We start from the raw sequence: 19556 nt of genomic DNA on the forward strand, positions 1-19556 counted from the left end.
TAAAAAAACAGATAATATATTAAGTTACATTATTTATACTTCACATGATAATCCTTCAATGTCCTGGTTTTAAAATCTTAAACAAAAATAGCATGGATGCCCTTTGAAACAATAAGACAGAGATCAATGAAATCAGGTTACAAGTTAATTAATTTATTATATGACACAGCAGTCTCCCTGTAATACTTTATTTGCAATTTAGAAACACTTCTGTAATACACATAATTAGCAGCATGCTCTACTCTCATTGGCTAAAAATGGCAAAAACCAGTTATCCTACTGTTACCCTACATTCCTCTGAGACAAACCTGACATTTAAGGACTGGTAACTAATTAGAATCAGAGCCTTCAGCAAAATTGGCTTGTAAATATCTATAGTTTAGCTCATTTAAAAAATGCTGAGCCTGACTTAAGTACTATTGTATTTCACTAACTGTATCTCTGTATTAGATGAGACAACACAGAGCTACTAACCTACCCTAGAAAGTGAATATTTCCTTTTTCTTTTTGTCATGAATAGCAGAATATTTCAACAAGTTACAAACCACAGACTCGATCCTACAAAAACTTGATATACATTACTAGTCCCACTGAACTCATGTGTTAAATATTTACAAGATCAGATTCCCGATTAATAAATCAGACTTTTTATTATTTCTATACTATCATGGTCTTAAAGAAATACTACATATAGGCAGGGCCGCCCAGAGGATTCAGGGGGCCTGGGTCAAAGCGGGGGGGAGCTGCGGCACTTGTACTCACCCGGCGGTGGTCAGGATCTTCGGTGGCATTTTGGTGGAGTGGGGCCCTTCAGTCGCTCCTCGTCTTCGGCAGCCCTGAAGGGCCCCCCGCCGCTGAAATACCGTCAAAGACCTGGACTGCCACCAGGCCAGGGCTCGCGGGGCTGCCAAAGACCCGGACCACCGCCGGGCCAGGGCTCACGGGGCCCCTGCGGGGCCTGGGGCAAATTGCCCCACTTGCCACCCCCTCTGGGTAGTTATTCACCGAATCAATAAATATTTTATAAGGGTTAGTCTTTCATGGTTTTTTTTATACTACATATATTACCAGGGTATTTATGAGCATGGTAAGATCTTTCTCATTTTCCACTTGTTCAAAATACTTTTCCTTATTTTTCTTATTGATAACAGGTATTTCAAGGGTTGAAAGGCTCAAACATTTTTGAATAATTGGTAATTTCACTCACTCCTCCTTTCAGCTTTTTCTCTATTAATTTGTTTTTCACTGATATATTTGTAAAAGTTCTTTATATTCCCATATGTCTGCAATGAACATGTCTACTTTTTGTCTGGCCTCCTCTTTCCCCGGAATAGTATCCATTTTGATTGCCTCGTTCTTCTTCAGTATACAATAAAGGATCTTAGAGTGTTCCGCCATCTGCATCAGCTATTTCTTGTTTCATATCTAACTCTTTGTCAGGGGAATTATTGCTTCTTGTACCTGTAGTCTGCCAGGATTTCCCTGCCTTCTTCTACAGTGGTAGATTTTAATACTTCCTCCTGTCTGATCCAAAGCCCAACAAAGCCTATGGGAAAGATAGCCATTAACTTCAATGGTCTTTAGAACAGACACCAACCTACTCCTACTGAAGTCAACTGAACAGCTCCCATTGCCTGCAAAGAGAGCAGTATGGTGTCTTGATTTCTTAATTCCTCCATATCTGCTTTCTTAGCATCCAATATACTGATGAGAGTACTTTCTGAGAATCTATTTCCTAACTGCTGAATTGCAGTGCTTTGTAGTCAATGATGTCCACCTTCCCTCTTATTCTGACATTTTCAGAAAGTGCCTCTTTGCAGGTCCAAAGTAGATCCAGGATTATTTCTCCTCTAGTTGTTCTAGAACAATGTGGTTGGTTCATAGAGTTACACCGAGTACAGACTGTCTGAATGATTAAGTCCTTTATGATAATTTTGACATCAAGGGCAAAAATCAGGTCCTGTTGACTTTTACCTCAAAAAACAGGGACAAAATAGCACCAGCTGTGTTATTTTGCCATTGTATTCTGACCAAACAAGAAATACCTGCATAATACACAATGACCATGCAGATAGTTTACTCTGGAAGAAGTGGAAGTAATCCCAGTGGGCAGGCTCATAGGAGCTCAAAGGGTTATGTTCTAACCATACCCTAGGCCATACCCCATAATTCCAACAGTGCACTTTGCAGGTTTTGGGAGAAGAGGCAGAAGCTGAGGTCTGGTGTACAAATTCACAGAGGTGAAAGTAAGCCGGTCCGGTATGGCAAGAGCCGGTATGCCATACCGGACCAGCTTCCCCAGGGGTAGCTGCTTCCCCAGGTTCATAGGGGAACCCCAGGCCCTTTAAATCGCCACCTGAGCCCCGCTTCCAGAGTTCTGGGGTACCTGCGGCAGCCAGGAGCCCCCTGGGCTCCTTCAGCAATTTAAAGGGCCCAGGGCTCAACTGCTGTAGTGGCGGCTGGAGCCCCAGGCCCTTTAAATTGACCCTGAGCCCCGGGGCTCCCATCCTCCTCTGCAGCTGGTAGCTCCGGCGGTGATTTAAAGGGTCAAAGGCTCCTAGCTGCCACTACCGCAGCCGGAGCCCCGGGTCCTTTAAATCTTGATTTAAAGGCCCTGGGGCTCTAAAGGCCCCACCTCGTCCGGTTGAGGCCATGCCCCTTCTGGTTGAGGCCCCGCCACCTGTTCAGGACTCCGGCATACTGGTAAGTCTTTTAAGTTACTTTCACCCCTGCAAATTCAATACATAACTAGTTCATGGGCCTGCCTCACCACCCCCTCCAGCCATAGATGCTACTATAAATTCAGAGTTCCAGTGTCTCCGATGGTAGGGGAGAGGTCTTGGACCCGGCTTCCTGCTTCCCAGAACCCCTGCCATGTCCTCATTCTGCCTCCTCTACCTCTTCCTCTTTCAGGGTAACTCTAGGAGAGATGGCAGCTCAGTAAGGCCATATGCAGCAATGCAAAGTGAGGGTGTGATGTTACACCCCAAAAGGCTTCATGGAAATATGCTTATGAATGTATATATGTCATAACTGTAATATGTTTTATGCTACGTATGCCATGTAACATATCTATGTAAAGGTTATGATGTACTGAATGTATTCATCCTATTTGTATGCATTTATCATTTTTTTATTCAAAGTTATGAATACTGGCTGTGTACTTGCTTGATTTCTAAGTAGCCTTAGTAAAGCATTTGGTCAGCTTCTTGAGAAAGGAATGTACAAATTAAGTGCCAAATCAAGAAACACTTAAAGGACAATGAATCTTGGAAGGCTCCAATCCACATAAGAAGTCTACTTGAGGACATTCAGGGTAGCATGTAAACAACGGCTGCTGCCTGTAAAAACTGAGTCATGCATGGACAAGTGACTTGCCCATGTGACTCCAAAACTCCATCTTGGAGTTGGACTTTGCATAGGAGAGAGGAGGGTGTCTCCACCCACAAGAGAAAGTCTATTTAAATCCCTGGGAGATGCCTCCATTTTGTCTTCAGCTGGCTAGGATACCTGAAATAAACTGGAACAAAGGACAGTAATTACAGGGCGGGTGAGTGATTGCTGGACCCAGACTAGAAAGAGACTAGTCTGTAAAAGGAAGCTTACTGGAATTCCTCTGAGGGTGAGGTTTTTATCTGTATTCAGTTTTCTTACTGTATAAGACATAGACTTACGTGTTCTATTTTATTTTGCTTGGTAATTCACTTTGTTCTGTCTGCTATTAGTTGGAAATACTTAAATCCTACTTTCTGTATTTAATAAAATCACTTTTTACTTATTAATTAACCCAGAGTATGTATTAATACCGGGGGGGGGGGGGGCAAATAGCTGTGCATACCTCTCTATCAGTGTTATAGAGGGCGAACAATTTATGAGTTTACCCTGCATAAGTTTTATACAGCGTAAAATGGATTTATTTGGGGTTTGGACCCCATTGGGAGTTATGCATCTGAGTGTTAAAGACAGGAACACTTCTTAAGCTGCTTTCAGTTTAAGCCTACAGCTGTTAGGGGACGTGGTTCAGACTTGGATCTGGGTTAGCAGCAGGCTAGCGGGCCTGGCTCAAACCAGGCAGGGCACTGAAGTCCCAAGTTGGGAGGGCAGGGAAAGCAGGGGCAGAAGTAGTGTTGGTACATCAGTTGGCAGCCCCAAGAGGGTTTCTGTGATCCAACCCATCACAGAGGGGAAGAGAACCCCTTGCACATGCATGTGACTCTTGGGATGCAACTCACGTATAAGGCAGGATCCCACTGACAAGGAAACTGGAAATATAGCACATGCTGAGTCTTCAGTTTTACACTGTTAATACCTGTTTAAGTATTCGTTAACATGCTGTATTGTTGCAAACATTTCTGAGCTATGCAATAGGGGTAGCCTCTAAAAACAATGTGTGGACCACCAAAGGGTTTTAGTGGATTTTGTGCCCCTGTACTACCTTAAGGTTGCCCAGTTCTGCTCTATGAGGAAAGGGCTTGAGGAATTCCATATTCAACAAGGTGGGAGATTTCCAACTTAAGGACCAAATTTTAATCAGCTGCTCCTGCCACCTGTACTTTACACCATTTGTTTCCCGAGTTTACTATTAGGTCATACATGTGACATTTTAAACAGTCACAACCTACAGTCTCCTAATGGTGATTCTGAATACTACAAACTCTCTGTAAGTCTTGCAAGCAAAATTACTACCTGTTTGTACAGTTCTTATCACAAGGCCCCCCCATCTGAATATAGCACAAATAAAACATAATAATAATAATAAAAATAATAGACAAAATTCAATGCTTCATACTGACCCTGTGCATCTAAAATGACTGGGCTAGACTGAGACATGACATGTAAAACATAATGTAAATTTATGTTATGCCCACATTGCAAGAGTACCAATATTTTGATACTGAAATGACAGACACCTTATTTATAAGTGGATTGGAGTTCATCAAATAAGATTAGTGAAAGAGAGCTTTGCCCAGGCCCAATTGAACCATCACTTTTAGGTACTTTTTTTTTTTTGGTACCCAAATAATCCGTGAATGAAATATTGTTCTGCTTATTGTCACCTCTAGCAAGATTGCTGTTTCACACTAGTAGCACTCAAGCAGAAGAAGATAAGTAACAGGCAACATCATAAAACAAAATAAAGATGGTTATGGCCTGAAGGAGACATTCATAAAGATATGAACAAGACACTGTGTGCCTTAGGCAAAATTAAAGTTATTGCTACTAATGCAAAATTCAAATGAGATGTTCCTAATATGAAAAGAACAGAGGTATTTCTTATTGTTTTCCTTTTTAGTGCTTTGGGATCCCAGATGTGCTATATGAATGAAACTCCATTGAAGTAGATCTACATCATAACATTTTTAGAAGAAAATGCTTACCATAGTGGAATAAATTGGAAGTTCTTTAAATGGATTAACCAGCAACAGTATATCTCCAACATAGGTCTGGAAAATAAATTATAATTGGTTTATTAAGTGATAAATTAGATCTTTCAGGAAGTTAATGATTTTCCTTCAGAAAAGACTTTTTTGCAAAAGCATCTTAAATCCAGTAATCAACAAACGAATTACAAGTTCATAGTTCCACAATTCAGAACCTTTTAAATTCTTGCTCTTAAAAACTAAGATCCAAATTTACAATTCAGATTGTATTATTATAAAAAGTATAATTAACACTAAATGCTTCACAAAGTAAAATGATTAACAAAGAAATTGCATTGCATATATTATTGTAAGATTATTTGTTAAATGAATCTGCAATTCACCATTTGTTAAGATTAGCAAAAATGAGTGAAGTTCCTATCACACAACCCAATTGCTCCATCATCTTATTATGGGATAGACCATGCTAGTAGTGCTAGCAGAGTTAGATAAATTGAATGGGTATTTAAAAAGTTGTTACTGGGATAAAAGACAGTAATCAACATAATTATGACACAACTTACATACATACAAATAGAATTCTAAATATTGACTACACTAAAGTCAATGACAAAATTCCCATTGTCTACAATGGGGCCAGGATTTCACCCACAATATTAGAACAAACACTTCATGAATCCAGTGGGCTGCATTCTCCAATATATCCTGACTGCTTTGTGCCTTACTTTTTACTCACCTCCCAGTGGACTAGAGCTAATGTCTCCACACATCTTCTGATTCCTGACATAAGAGGCATGGCCAGATTGCCATATCAGCTCTTTGGGACCACAAGCAGCCAGTGAAAGGCTTCTCTAGCTTGTACCAGAGAGTACACAAGTGATGGGATGGCCTCAGGAGCCAGGATATGTAAAGGTGACTTTAAACCACCTTTCCCACCCACCTCCGCCCTAGTTTTTCACCCAACAAAGATTTTCCATAACAGAATCTGGGACCATTGATTCCTATAATGGTATTTAGTTTTTAACCTTGTTCATACATGGGGCAGCTGAAGAGTAGTTTCTACAAAGAATAATAACAAAAGAACGTAAGAGCAAGCCAACTGAAACACATATTGGCCCTGATTATTTTAATACTATGCACTATAGAAAACTAAAAATAAAAACTGAAGAATTGTTTGGTGGCAAATGCTTTTCTAATTGATTCATAAAATTCTAATACCATGAGGTGTTTTGTCAATCTGATAATGACTGAAATGATAGCTGTAATTGTTGAGGAAAAGTAGAATTTAGTAATTTTTTTTTCACATATACCTCTACCCCAATATAACGCTGTTCTCAGGAGCCAAAAAATCTTACCGCGTTATAGGTGAAACCGCGTTATACCGAACTTGCTTTGATCCGCCGGAGCGCACAGCCCCTCCCCTCCTGAGCGCTGCTTTACCGTGTTATATCCGAATTTGTGTTATATCGGGTTGCGTTATATCGGGGTAGAGGTGTACTAAAAGTAATGTGAACTTCTGTTTACATTGTATTAGAACATCAAAAAGTGTTTTTCAACATATTATTAATTAAATAATTCAGTTAATATTGTGCTTTTAATAGATTCTGCCCACAAACACAGACATACTGTGACCAAAACAAACCAATAAAACAAAACAAAGCAAAAAAAAAAAAACCCTAACCAAATAAAAAAAAAAACACTAATAAAAAAAGACAAAGGAAACAAGCAATGGCCTGAGGGAGAATTTTCCTCTACTGTCTCAATGTGTTTTGTGTTGTCTCCCGGTGGAAAGGACCATGTTGTCTTCTGTGTCTTATACAGCACTATGGACAATGTCTGAACTCAGTTTTAGCTTTACTTTTGTGTAAAAAGACTATACTTAATAGTTTATTTTCATGTAAACAATTATCTGTCACAATATAGTCCTCAATTTGCTTTTTATAATATTTAGAAGCCCAAAGAACGCAAAAATATTATGTCAAATCACTAGGCCCAGGCCCCTGGAGCCGTTCTGTGTCACATCCTTTGTGGAAAACTGCCATAAAGCCAGCACAGGCAGTTTCTTAACCAATCTCTGCAGGATTCCGTCCACATAGGGTGATCCTCTGATGCTGTAGAAATGTGATAGTGAGTCCTATGCCACCTTTTTGCTAGCTGCAAACTGTAAGAGGGTGAGGCCTCGACTCTCTAATCACCAGCTGATTTCCATATGCCAAAAAGGCCACTTGGGGCTGTTAGCACCCACTGTAAACCCTGAATGCTATTCTAATGTACGCCAAAGAACGGATCTGTGCCCAGTCAGTCCCAGGATCAGAAGAGCACATGGGGTGCAGAGATGGGGTGGGCGGTTAAAGATGCCTTTGCATCCATTCTCTGTCTCCCCACACAAGCTTTGCCATGTTCCTTGACTGAAGCCCAGGACCTGGCCCATTGTCATTAGAAAACCAGCAACCACTAGTATTCCAAAATTCTTTTGATGCCATTCAAACATACAATAGTCTTAGTGATTTGAAACTTTCATTGTATTAAAGTTCTGTTTAATTGTTGATTCTTTTAAAAATTGTTCTAAGACACCTATCATTAGCTCATTCTAAAAATCTATTTACATAAATAGTTTAGGCTTATCAAGGCACCCATATTTCCAGTAACATAAAGGTATCAGTTATTCCTATTCAAATATTTCTTACAAAGCAGCTACATTCACCCAGTGTTCTGCACAGGAGTGTATAAGGTGTCTATGAAACACAAAACTAGGCAGCACTGACCTGGGACCTGAGGCTATGCTGATTTAGCATATCCCCTGAGCAGCCATCACAGATGGGACTTCTGGGTTGCAACAAAAAAATCAAATCTACCCATCTGCCCATGTGCCCCACCTCTCTCCACCAACAGAACATCCTTATGGAGGGGAGGTACAATAAAACCACCTGCCCTCAGAATGAAGCCCTGCTTGGATAGGGCAGATGTAGTTTATGCCTCTCTGCAACAGCTTCAGTGAGCATGGCAGTATGTGTGCTATGGTGAGGGAGATCTGGGTTTGAAAATGGTCTCCAGCAGCTTTTTCCTTTCTGAGATGATGGAGCCCAGGTAAATAATGGATGAGAGGTTTTTCAGTTCTGATGGCAATCGCCACACACTGCACAAATGGCTGCTATTAAACATAACAGCACTGCTCAATGGCTTCGAGATCACTATTGTGCTCTTGAACAAAACAAAAATATTTAATTAGGCCAGAAGGATAGGCAGACGTAGAACCTCAGGGTCAATCCTGAGAATTAGAAATCAGGTGAACTATTTTAAGAATAAACCTAGACTTGGCCCTGATTTTCACAGATGCTGAGCATTTGTAGCTCCCATTGATTTGAGTCAGAGTTGTGCATGCTCAGTACCTCTGAAAATGAGATAAAAAGGAGGATTCAAATGAACAAAAAAGGCAGGAACATAAATATAATCTCAGCATCTGAACAGCATTGTTACTACCAACCAATATCATAGTACCTATGAACGTAATTTCCGTATTTAATTTCAGGTGTTTACAGTAGCTTGTTGTTTATGACATTCTGAATCTCTGCATTTCTCTGGTCTAAGCACACTCTGTCAATTCACTAGATTAAATCAGATTCACACATTTCACATTTACATGCAAATTACCTAATCAGCTGTTCAATAAGCTAGAAAAGGGTAAGTAGTTATGAATAGGGATGCCAGAAATATGCATATGCAGATTTTACTTTTGAAATAATCTATGGCTGACTGGATTCTCCCTCTGTTTAACATGGCAAGAACAGAAAAATCTTTTGCATGTAAATCATCTTGTAATTATTTTACTGTGTCTAAATCATTAACATAACAGTATCAAGAGAATTATTCATGTAAATTGTAGGAAAAAAGGAACTGGGAATCAAATGCTGTATACTGATTTCTGGATTTGTTATCCAAATCTCTATTCCATTCCGGTTATTGTAATCAGAAGCCTGCATGAAAATTATGCGTACCTAAAGTTAAAGACAGAAATCTCTTGATAGTTTAAGAGGAATGAGTTCACATGCTCCTATCACATTTTACCAGCACATATTTTCTGGTAAATATACATATAGACTTACCTGTGCATACTCACTATATCTTTTTTTCCCCTAATTTCAGACTTTTCCCATTAAATTTGCGTAGTTGTAAATTTAACACACACATACGCCTTCATTCATCTTAATATTAGTCAGCAATATTGCCAGCCTAGTGTCTAGTAATTCTGCTTAGCTGGAATTACTAACAGTCCAATACTATTTTCTTTAATTGCTCAGCACTGAAAGTTGACTGTAGGTAACTGAATAAAAATGCTGCAGTAAGCAGTTTCAAAGCCACTCACATATATCTGATTGTTACTGAAACGTTTCTGAATCTCATAGAGCAGGCTGCTGTCTGTTAGCTCACTCAGAGTAGCCAGGTCATCATTTGGTGCTGGAGGCATTAACTTGACCTGGAAAATACAAATCATACATTCAAATAATCTAACTTCATAGCCGCTCACCCTGCAGTGTAATGCCCTAGTTTCAATTACAAGTGACAACCACTACAATTGATATAAATGTTTATTCTGCATTATGAAACCAAAAAGTTGTCTATACTTCCCAAATAACTCTTCATCCTTTATTTTAAGCAATAGAAGTAAATTAGAAAGATTATTAATTTTAAGGCATATATTCTGTATGGGTTTAATGGGGACTTAAGTATATGGAAATGTACACGTATGTTATTTGCAATCTCTAAACGTGACAAGACTCCAAGTTCAAGTAGAACACTCCTGCCCTCTTCAGTGACTGTTTCTGATGAAGATGATTGAGAGTTGAAAAGTTAATGCACTTGTAAATCACATATCGGCTGCCACCAAACAGAGCTCCCATATTGCTATAGCTTCACCCTTCTCAGCATATGGAACTTAATATGCTATTGGAATTCAGCTGCACAGAACATAGCAGAGAAAACTCAGTGAGAGTCGAGCGTTAAACTGTCAATAGGAGTAGAAGGTGCTCAGCATCTAATGTATGAGTCATAATGTTTTATTATTATTTATATCACAGTAGCACCCAAAATGTGCTTGGTGCTTTCCAAACACAGGAGATAAGAGGCCTAAAGAGTGTACAATCTAAATGTTATAGAAACAAATTCTATTACCAAAAGGAAAACTGCTTATATGTTGTAAAAGTACAATACATCAACTATAAGAGAACTGCTATGAAATACGATAAAGACTGATACATTGTGCAGTGAATTCTACTATACTCACAGTGCAGGTTGAATCATTGTTAATATCAGCTGGCAAGTTTAATGTTTCTAGACGCCAGAAGAACATATAGACAAATAGATAATAGTCACCTAGATGTGTTTGAAGTGAACAACTGGCAAATCCACATTTTAACAAAAACAAAAAGAAAATGGCATTCACAATGTTATTTCATCAGTAATTGACCAATGTGATCAGTGCAAAAACACTGAGGGTACAAGCTTGAAGTCAATGGCGGTTTTGCCAATTACTTTAATAGGTGCAGTATCTGGCCTTGGGAGTCCGAAGTTCTGGGTTCTTTTCCTACATTTATCACTGATTCATTGTGTGACTGGGTAAATCAGTTAACCTGTATGTGCCTCAGTCTCTTCATCTGTGAAAAAGGACTAAATGGGACCTTCTTTAAGTGCTGGAGATCATTGACCAAAAGGTACTGTGATTATACATATATATATGAAAAATATTATAATTGTCGTTTTAAGGCAGAGATAATCAGACACTGAGGCTACCCCCTGTGTTGTTGGGTAACCAAGATGAACAGGATTTGGTGCTCTACATCCATCCCCAGATGTGAATCCTTGGAAATAACAGAACATATATATTTTTCTCAATCCATTAGTCAATCAATCAAACAATAAATAGGAGCACTAGATTTAAGATACCCAAGATACACACAAAAAGAGTGTTTGAAGGCACTCAACCTTCATCTTTATGCCAAGCAAAAAAAAAAAAAAAAAAAAAAACACTAGCCATTTGGTGTTTGACAGAACCACCAAATCCTGCTGAGTCTTATTGTTTAAATAGTTTACCAGCTTTTCTCAAAAACAATACATCTGTTGGTATAAAACAACTGAACTTACAAACATATAGCCCTTCTCTAGCATCACAAACAATTTCAGAATTGTAGAATATCAACTATGTAGCCCTTTACACTTCAGTTCACCCTAAAGATTCTCACAGGCTCAAGATTTGTGTCAAGAATGACAGCTCTCAGGACATGAGCACAAAAAGGAGTGGCAGTTTTCTAAGTCTGCATTTAATAACAAAGCACTTTTTCTATTTTCTTCTTTATGCATTGTTGTTACTTCTTGCATGAATCAGGACATGCTACTTATGAGAATTTTTTTCTATTTTTCAAACTTGTTATGCCTTTAGATATCATAAAGCACAATCACATACAGTATATACAAATGACTCAGAGTGAACTGCTCTATTCAGTTCCTCATCAATTCCACAACCAATCCTATTATTGTCTTCATTAAACTCCAACTCTATTCCTAATGAATGAGCCACCAATTTAAATCATACACTTGACAGAAAACACAATTCAAAGCAAAAAAAAAAGAAAGAAAGAAAGAAAGAACACCTAATCTTAATTAGGAAATTAGGAAGTATTAAAGGTCAGAAGAAATAGATATTGGGGATAATTTCATTTCAAATTAATTTTTTATCATTTCCTAAAATTAAACTGCTTACATTACAGAACTCACAAATAAAAGTATTCATATGCATTTAGCTGCATGTGTGCTACATGATGACTCTCATGACTTTTATAGAATGAGCCAACATGCATATTTTCAGGGTCACTTCTGAGTAGAACTTATAACAAAATGTGACCCCAATAATGGATATATTGTCTTTGGGCTAAACTGTGCCTTTAGGAATAGCTCTGTGTAAGGGGCAATGCATAAGATGCACCCCTCACACACACACCATGAGTAGCCCTGGGATGGGTTATGATTCAGAGATTCACAGTTCTTCCTCTGCTTTGCTCCCCTCTGGTGAGATGGGTGAGGCGTGGAATAATTTATAGCTGGCCTCAAGAGTGCCGCTTAATTCCCTGCATACCAAACTAGCTCTGTAGAGTGACAAGTGGGAAGGGGATAAAACTTTGGCTCTGCCCACCTCTGTCTATCACACCTTGGGCAGCATACAGCAGAGTGTTAGCAACCACTTTAAGACTAGTCTCACTCTGGCTCGTCATTATTTTCCATCCATTCTTCAAAATAAAATTGTATGTGATAGGTAATATTCCAAATTTCACAGAAATGTGTCTCTTTTTTTGATCAGTACTAGTAACAGGCAATAAATACTGACCAAAGAAAGTCTCCACTCGTAGGTTTTGTCTACACTCCACACGTCTTGTGACGGCATATAGCGTAAGTATAGCCACACACAGCAATGAAAAATAGGCTGCATCCACACTGCAGTATGTAGCTATGCATGACAGTGCAAGGCTCTGACAGGGGGAGGCAGCAGTTAAAGGTTCCAGCAGCAGGGTGGCAGCGGAACACTACACCGCTAGAAATAGCAGTGTAGATCGGGGAGGCACTAATTGGGCATGTAGAGAGCCATATACAGGGGGGCTAGAACAATTTGTATAGTGGGGGTGCAGTGAGCCATTGAACCAAACTTTAATCCCAGTATATAATGGAAATCACTTCAAGCTAGGGGGTGCAGTAGCACCCCTAGTTCCAGCATGTATGGCCATATAGGCTACGTACCCACAGGATTCAGGTGTGTCTTTACTTTATACACATAAGCAGTGCCTCACCATCTACACCATTATTTATACCCATGCTAGGAGGCGTGTAGGGTATGGACTCACATGCCTCCATAAGCAGTGTGCAGTGTAGATATAGCCATAGGTAGGGTGACCAGGTGTCCGGTTTTCGACAGGAACAACCCGGTTGAAAAGGGACCCTGGCAGCTCTGGTCAGCACTGCCGACTGGGCAGTTAAAAGTGCAGTCGGCGGAGCTGCGATGCTAAGACAGGCTAGTCCCTACCTGTCCTGGCTAGTATTGCGCTGTGCCCCGGAAGTGGCCAGCAGGTCTGGCTCGGGATTTTTAACTGGGGGGCCATGGGACTCCATGCATGGCTCCACACTCCCATTGGCTAGGAACCAGCCAATGGGAGCTGTGGGGGATGGGGGGGCGGCATCTGAGGGCGAGAGTGGCGTGTGGAGCCTCCTGGCCCCCCAGCCTAGGACCCAGACCTGCTGGCTGCTTTTGGGGCATGCGGAGCGTGATGGGAGGACAGACAGGCAGGCAGCCTGTCTTAGCTCCCCTGCTGCACAACTAACCGGGAGTCACCTGATGTAAGCCCGTGCCCCAACCTTGAGCCCCAACCTCCTGCCCCAGCCCTGAGCCCCCCCAAACCCGGAGCCCCCCTGCACCCCAAACCCCTCATCCCTGGCCCCAGCCCAGAGCCCTCACCCCTAGCCCAGTGCCCATACCCCCTCCTGCATACCCATCCCAGAGCCCCTTCCCACATCCTGAACCCCTCATCCCTAGCCCCAACCCAGAGCTCTCACCCCCTGCCTCAACCCGCAGCCCCCTCCCATACTCTGAATCCCTTGGCCCCATCCCTCAGCCCAGGGCCCCCTCCTGCATCCCAAACCCCTCATCCCCAGCCCCACCTAGAGCCTGCACCTCCATCCAGAGCCCTCACCCCCTCCCGTACCCCAAATCCCTGCCCAAGTCCTAAGCCCCCTCCCACACCCTGAACCGCTCATTTTTGGCCCCACCCAGAGCTCACACCCCAGTTAGAGCCCTCAATCTCACCCTCTCCCGCACCCCAACCCCTTGCCCCAGCCCAGTGAAAGTGAGTGAGGGTGGGGGAGAGTGAACCACCGAGGGAGGAGGAATGTAGTGAGCAGGGGCGGAGCCTCAGGGAAGGAACGGGGCTAGAGTGTTTGGTTTTGTGCGACCAGAAAGTTGGCAACCCTACCCATAGGCAAACCATCATGTGCATGTGACAGCGTGAATTTTACCAACAACATTTCAACATTTGTTCCACCCAACCTAAAAGAGCAGTTGCAGATATCTGGAATTCCTAAAGACCTTCATCTATAATACAACTGTTGAACTAGATCAAGTAGTAACTTTCAAGGAAACCATATACGGTAATAATTCTGTAAAATATACATTCTGGATAGACCAAATAAAGACACCTCAATCAGATTTTGTTGTCACTATTAACATTTTAAGATTTAAATGTTAGTTATTGAACAGGGACTGTAGGCTGTGCAACTGTTGGACCAGTTTCAACCTGCTCAGTAGAAAAACCTTTCTTATACATATGGTAGTAAGAAATTAGACATCAGGGAGATCACCCTGGGGGGGAAAAAGACCTTGAAAAACTGTTCTCTCCTTGTCTCAGAGTCTCTTTAAAATCATATGAAAAGACTAGAGACAAAGCAGATTTAGAAGCAGAATATATTGATTCATTTGTTTACTCTCTGCAACCTATGGAATAATAAAGTTTAAGGATTTTTTTTAAACCAAATGATGTGCCAGAAAGTTTGTAGTTATGCTATATTGTGTTTCCAGACCCACAGAGCGGTCATCCTTTTCTCTTATAATTGTGGAGATCAGATTCCAGAGTAAGAATTTGATATACTTTTTCAAGTTCTTATATTTTTATATCATGATTTTGAGATTCTTTGTCAGGACCTAGTTTATTTGTTCACAATGAGAATTCAGAACTGTCCAATTTATTTTTAAATTATGCTTCCTCCTTTCTGCTTTCACTGTAGAACTTTTCAGTAGATACCTATCACCTGATTCATATCAGAACTAGGGCTGTTAAGCGATTAAAAAAATAAATTGTGATTAATCGTGTGATTAAAAAAATTAATCGTGCAATTAATCACGATGTTAAACAATAATAGAATGCCATTTATTTAAATATTTTTGGATGTTTTCTACATTTTCAAATATATTGATTTTAATTACAACACAGAATACAAAGTGTACAGTGCTCATTTTATATTTATTTTTATTATAAATATTTGAACTGTAATAAACAAAATAAATAGTATTTTTAATTCACCTCATACAAATACTATAGTGCAATCTCTTTAGCATGAAAGTTGAACTTACAAATGTAGAATTATGTATAAAAAATAACTGCATTGAAAAATAAAAAAATGGAAAACTTTAGAGCCTATGTGTCCACTCAGTCCTACTTCTTGTTCAGCCAATCGCTCAGACAAACAAGTTTGTTTACATTTGCAGGAGATAATGCTGCCTGCTTCTTGTTTACAGTGTCACCTGAAAGTGAGAACAGGTGTTCGTGTGACAATGTTATAGCCGATATCACAAGATATTTACATGCCAGATGTGCTAAAGATTCATATGTCCCTTCATGCTTCAACCACCATTCCAGAGGACATGCATCCATACTGAAGACAGGTTTTTCTCGATAACAATCCAAAACAGTGTGGAACGACACATGTTCATTTTAATCATCTGAGTCAGATGCCACCAGCAGAAGGTTGATTTTCTTTTTTGGTGGTTCAGGTTCCGTAGTTTCAACATCGCAGTGTTGCTCTTTTAAGACTTCTGAAAGCATGCTCCACACCTCGTCCCTCTCAGATTTTTAGAAGGCTCTTCAGATTCTTTAACCTTGGGTCAGGTGCTGTAGCTATCTTTAGAAATCTCACATTGGTATTATTAGAGATGGAAAGAACGAGCAGGAGGACCCAGAGGTGGATTGAATAAATGGGCTTCTTTATTGCGGTACTTGTTCCCCTCGACCCAATTGTCGAGTAAGCCCTGAAATAATCACATCACACTCTTTTATCTAAGTTAATATGTAAATACCCACATTTACTCCAACACCCCCGAAACCCTTATTTGATAATATGAACGCCCATATAATGAATATTAATAGCTATTTACTGAATATAATTATACCCGCCCCATTTACTGTTTACAGCATCAAGCATATTATACAGACATTTTTACCTTGAAGATACATTTCTTTGCAATAATTGTAGCCACAAGTTCCCTTAATCAGCAGTTCACAGAGGAGGGAGGAAGGGGACATGACCCAAGCTCGTTTATGTAGCTGGGAGAGGAAGGGAGGGGGGAGAGATAAGACTTCTTCACACAAAGGGTATCCTTCAGACAACCATATTTCTTATGCAGCTACAAAGTTTATCTATCCTTAACAAGCAGAAGGGTGTGGGAAAGGGTGGCAACTTTATCTATCAAGGGAAGAAACAGTGCTTGCCTGTGCCTCTCTTCCTATTACCATGGTAGTGGATACCCAGGTCTTTACTTAACCCTTACATATCCCAACAGGCAGTGATGAGCTGCCAAAGTCTTAAAAACCAGTTCCCTACTGGTTCTTCGGTGGCTGATCCCTCACTCGCTCCGGGTCTTCGGTGGCACGTCGGCGGCGGGACCTTCAGTGCCGCTGAAGACCCGGAGCGAGTGAAGGACCCGCCGCTGAAGTGACGCCGAACACCCGGTAGGGAACTGCCCGGTGAGTACAAGCCCCACGTGCCTCCCAAAACAGCCTGTTCCCCCGTCCTGCCCCCGACTGCCCCCTCAGAACCCGCAACCCATCAACCCCCCCGCTCCTTGTCCCCCGACCAACCCCGCCCAAGATCCCCCACCCTAACTGCCCCCCAGGACCCCACCCTCTACCCAACTCGCCCCGCTCCCTGTCCCCTGACTGCCCCAACCCCATCCACCACCACCCCGACAGACCCCCGGAACTCCCACGCCTACTCAACCCCCCCCCCCGCTCCCCATCCTCTGACCACCCTCCCCAGAACCTCCACCCCTTCCAAACGCTCCCTGCCCCTTATCCAACCCCTCCTCCCAGCCCTGGCCCGGCCCCCTTACCATGCTGCTCAGGGCCAGTGTAACAACTGAAAAACCACCCTCTCCCAATTGCCCACCCCTTTAACAACCGGTTCTAAACCGACTTCTGCATTTAACAACTGGTTCACGTAAACCCATGTGAACCAGCTCCAGCTCACCACTGCCAACAGGTACCTTCTTTCCATTTTGTCAAATCTGCGGTGAAAGTGTTCTTAAAATGAACAACATGTGCTGGGTAATCATCCGAGACTGCTATAACATGAAATATATGGCAGAATGCAGATAGAACAGAGCAGGAGACATACAATTCTCCCCCAAGGAGTTCATTCACAAATAGTGGCCAAAGCATGAAGGGGTATATGAATATTTAGCATATCTGGCATGTAAATACCTAGCTATGCTGGCTACAAGATTGCCACGTGAATGCCTGTTCTCATATTCAGGTGACATTGTAAATAAGAAACAGGAAGCATTATCTCCTGTAAATTTAAACAAACTTGTTTGCCTTAGCGATTGGCTGAAGAAGAAATAGGAATGAGTGGACTTCTAGATTCTAAAATTTTACATTGTTTTGTTTTGGAGTGTAGTTATGTAACAAAAAATCTATATTTGTAAATTGCACTTGCACAATAGAGCTAGCACTACAGTACTTGTATGAGGTGAACTGAAAAATACTATTTCTTTTGTTTATCATTTTCACAGTTGAAATATTAGTAATAAAAATAATATACATTGAGCATTGTACACTTTGTATTCTGTATTGTAATTGAAATCAATATATTTTAAACATAGAAAAACATCCAAAATATTTAATAAATTTCAATTGGTATTCTATTGTTTAACAGTGTGATTAAAAGTGTGATTAATCACAATTAATTTTTTAATTGCGAGTAATTTTTTTTTAGTTGACTTTTTTATGGGTAGAAAAGCTATTAGGCCATCTTCAAAGGTTTCTAAAATGTGTTTATTATAACTTTTCTCTCCCAAGGAGGCATGGGGTTGGCAGTCTGGCTTTATAGGAATAAAAAATAGAAATTCTGAATAAACAATTCTAAGATAGTTTTATGTTAAATGTGTGGTATAGAGGGCCAATTCCTGATCCAAAGGATGTCAAGATAGGTTTTGCACCCATACAGAATAATAGGATGTTATGGTATTGTGATGGGTTGGATCACAGAAACCCCCTTGGGAGCTGCCACCAGATGTGCAAAGACTACCTCTGCTCCTGTTTTCCCTGCCAGCTCAGGACTCTAGCACCCTGTCTTGCTGAGCCAGACTTTCCCATCTGCTCCAACACGGACCCAGGGTCTGAATCACTTGCCCCAAAGCTGCAAGTTTACCTGAAAACAGCTCACAGAAGTGTGCTTGTCTTTAGCACTCAGATGCCCAACTCCCAATGGGGTCTAAACCCAGATAAATCCATTTTACCCTGCATAAAGCTTATGCAGGGCAAACTCATAAATTGTTCGCCCTCTATAACACTGATAGAGAGATATGCACAGTTGTTTGCTCCCCCAGGTATTAATACATACTCTGAGTAAATTACTAAATAAAAAGTGTTTTTATTAAATACAGACAGTAGGATTTAAGTGGTTCCAAGTAGTAACAGACAGAACAAAGTAAGTCACCAAGCAAAATAAAATAAAATGCGCAAATCTATGCCTAATCAAACTGAATACAGATAATCTCACCCTCAGAGATGCTTCAGTAAGTTTTTTCTCAGACTGGACACCTTCCAGGCCTGGGCACAATTCTTTCCCCTGGTACAGCTCTTGTTGCAGCTCAGGTGATAGCTAGGGGATTCTTCATGATGGCTCCTCTCCCCCCCTTTGTTCTCTTCCACCCCTTTATATATCTTTCGCATAAGGCGGGAACCCTTTGTCCCTCTGGGTTTCCACCCCCCCTCACTGGAAAAGCACCAGGTTAAAGATGGATTCCGGTTCAGGTGACATGATCACATGTCATTGCAAGACTTCATTACTCACTTGCCAGCACACACACATATACAGGAAGACTCACAGGTAAACACAGCCATCTGCAGACAATGGGAGTCATTCCCAAAAAGCCAATTCAAACCTGACAGCTTATAGTGCAATGGCTAAAACATTATATTCTTTTTTTAATTAAATAAATGAAGAATGAGAATGAATTTAATCTTGGCAGCAAAGGGTGGTTGTAGCTGTTTAGCCTGGCCATCATTCTGTTCTCCTGATTGGCAGATCCCCAGGCTAAATCTTTTGCCCGGCTGGAGAAACCATGCGACCCACCGAACCTTGGAC

General features: G+C 41.0%; 1 protein-coding gene across 4 annotated transcripts in view; it reads right to left on the bottom strand.

Moving 5' to 3' along the window:
- MYO16 (myosin XVI) overlaps positions 1 to 19556 on the bottom strand; it is a 568549-nt gene that overhangs the window by 257664 nt on the left and 291329 nt on the right. For all 4 annotated transcript variants that reach the window (XM_005304985.5, XM_065581026.1, XM_042844168.2 and 1 more), the window contains exons 11-12: positions 9745 to 9855; positions 5379 to 5444 (exon numbers count right to left, since the gene is read on the bottom strand). In XM_005304985.5, coding sequence (XP_005305042.2) covers positions 5379 to 5444; positions 9745 to 9855 — 177 coding nt within the window. The remainder of the gene's footprint in view (positions 1 to 5378; positions 5445 to 9744; positions 9856 to 19556) is intronic.

This window comes from Chrysemys picta, chromosome 1 (assembly GCF_011386835.1).
Source record: "Chrysemys picta bellii isolate R12L10 chromosome 1, ASM1138683v2, whole genome shotgun sequence".
Taxonomy (NCBI): Eukaryota; Metazoa; Chordata; order Testudines; family Emydidae; genus Chrysemys; species Chrysemys picta.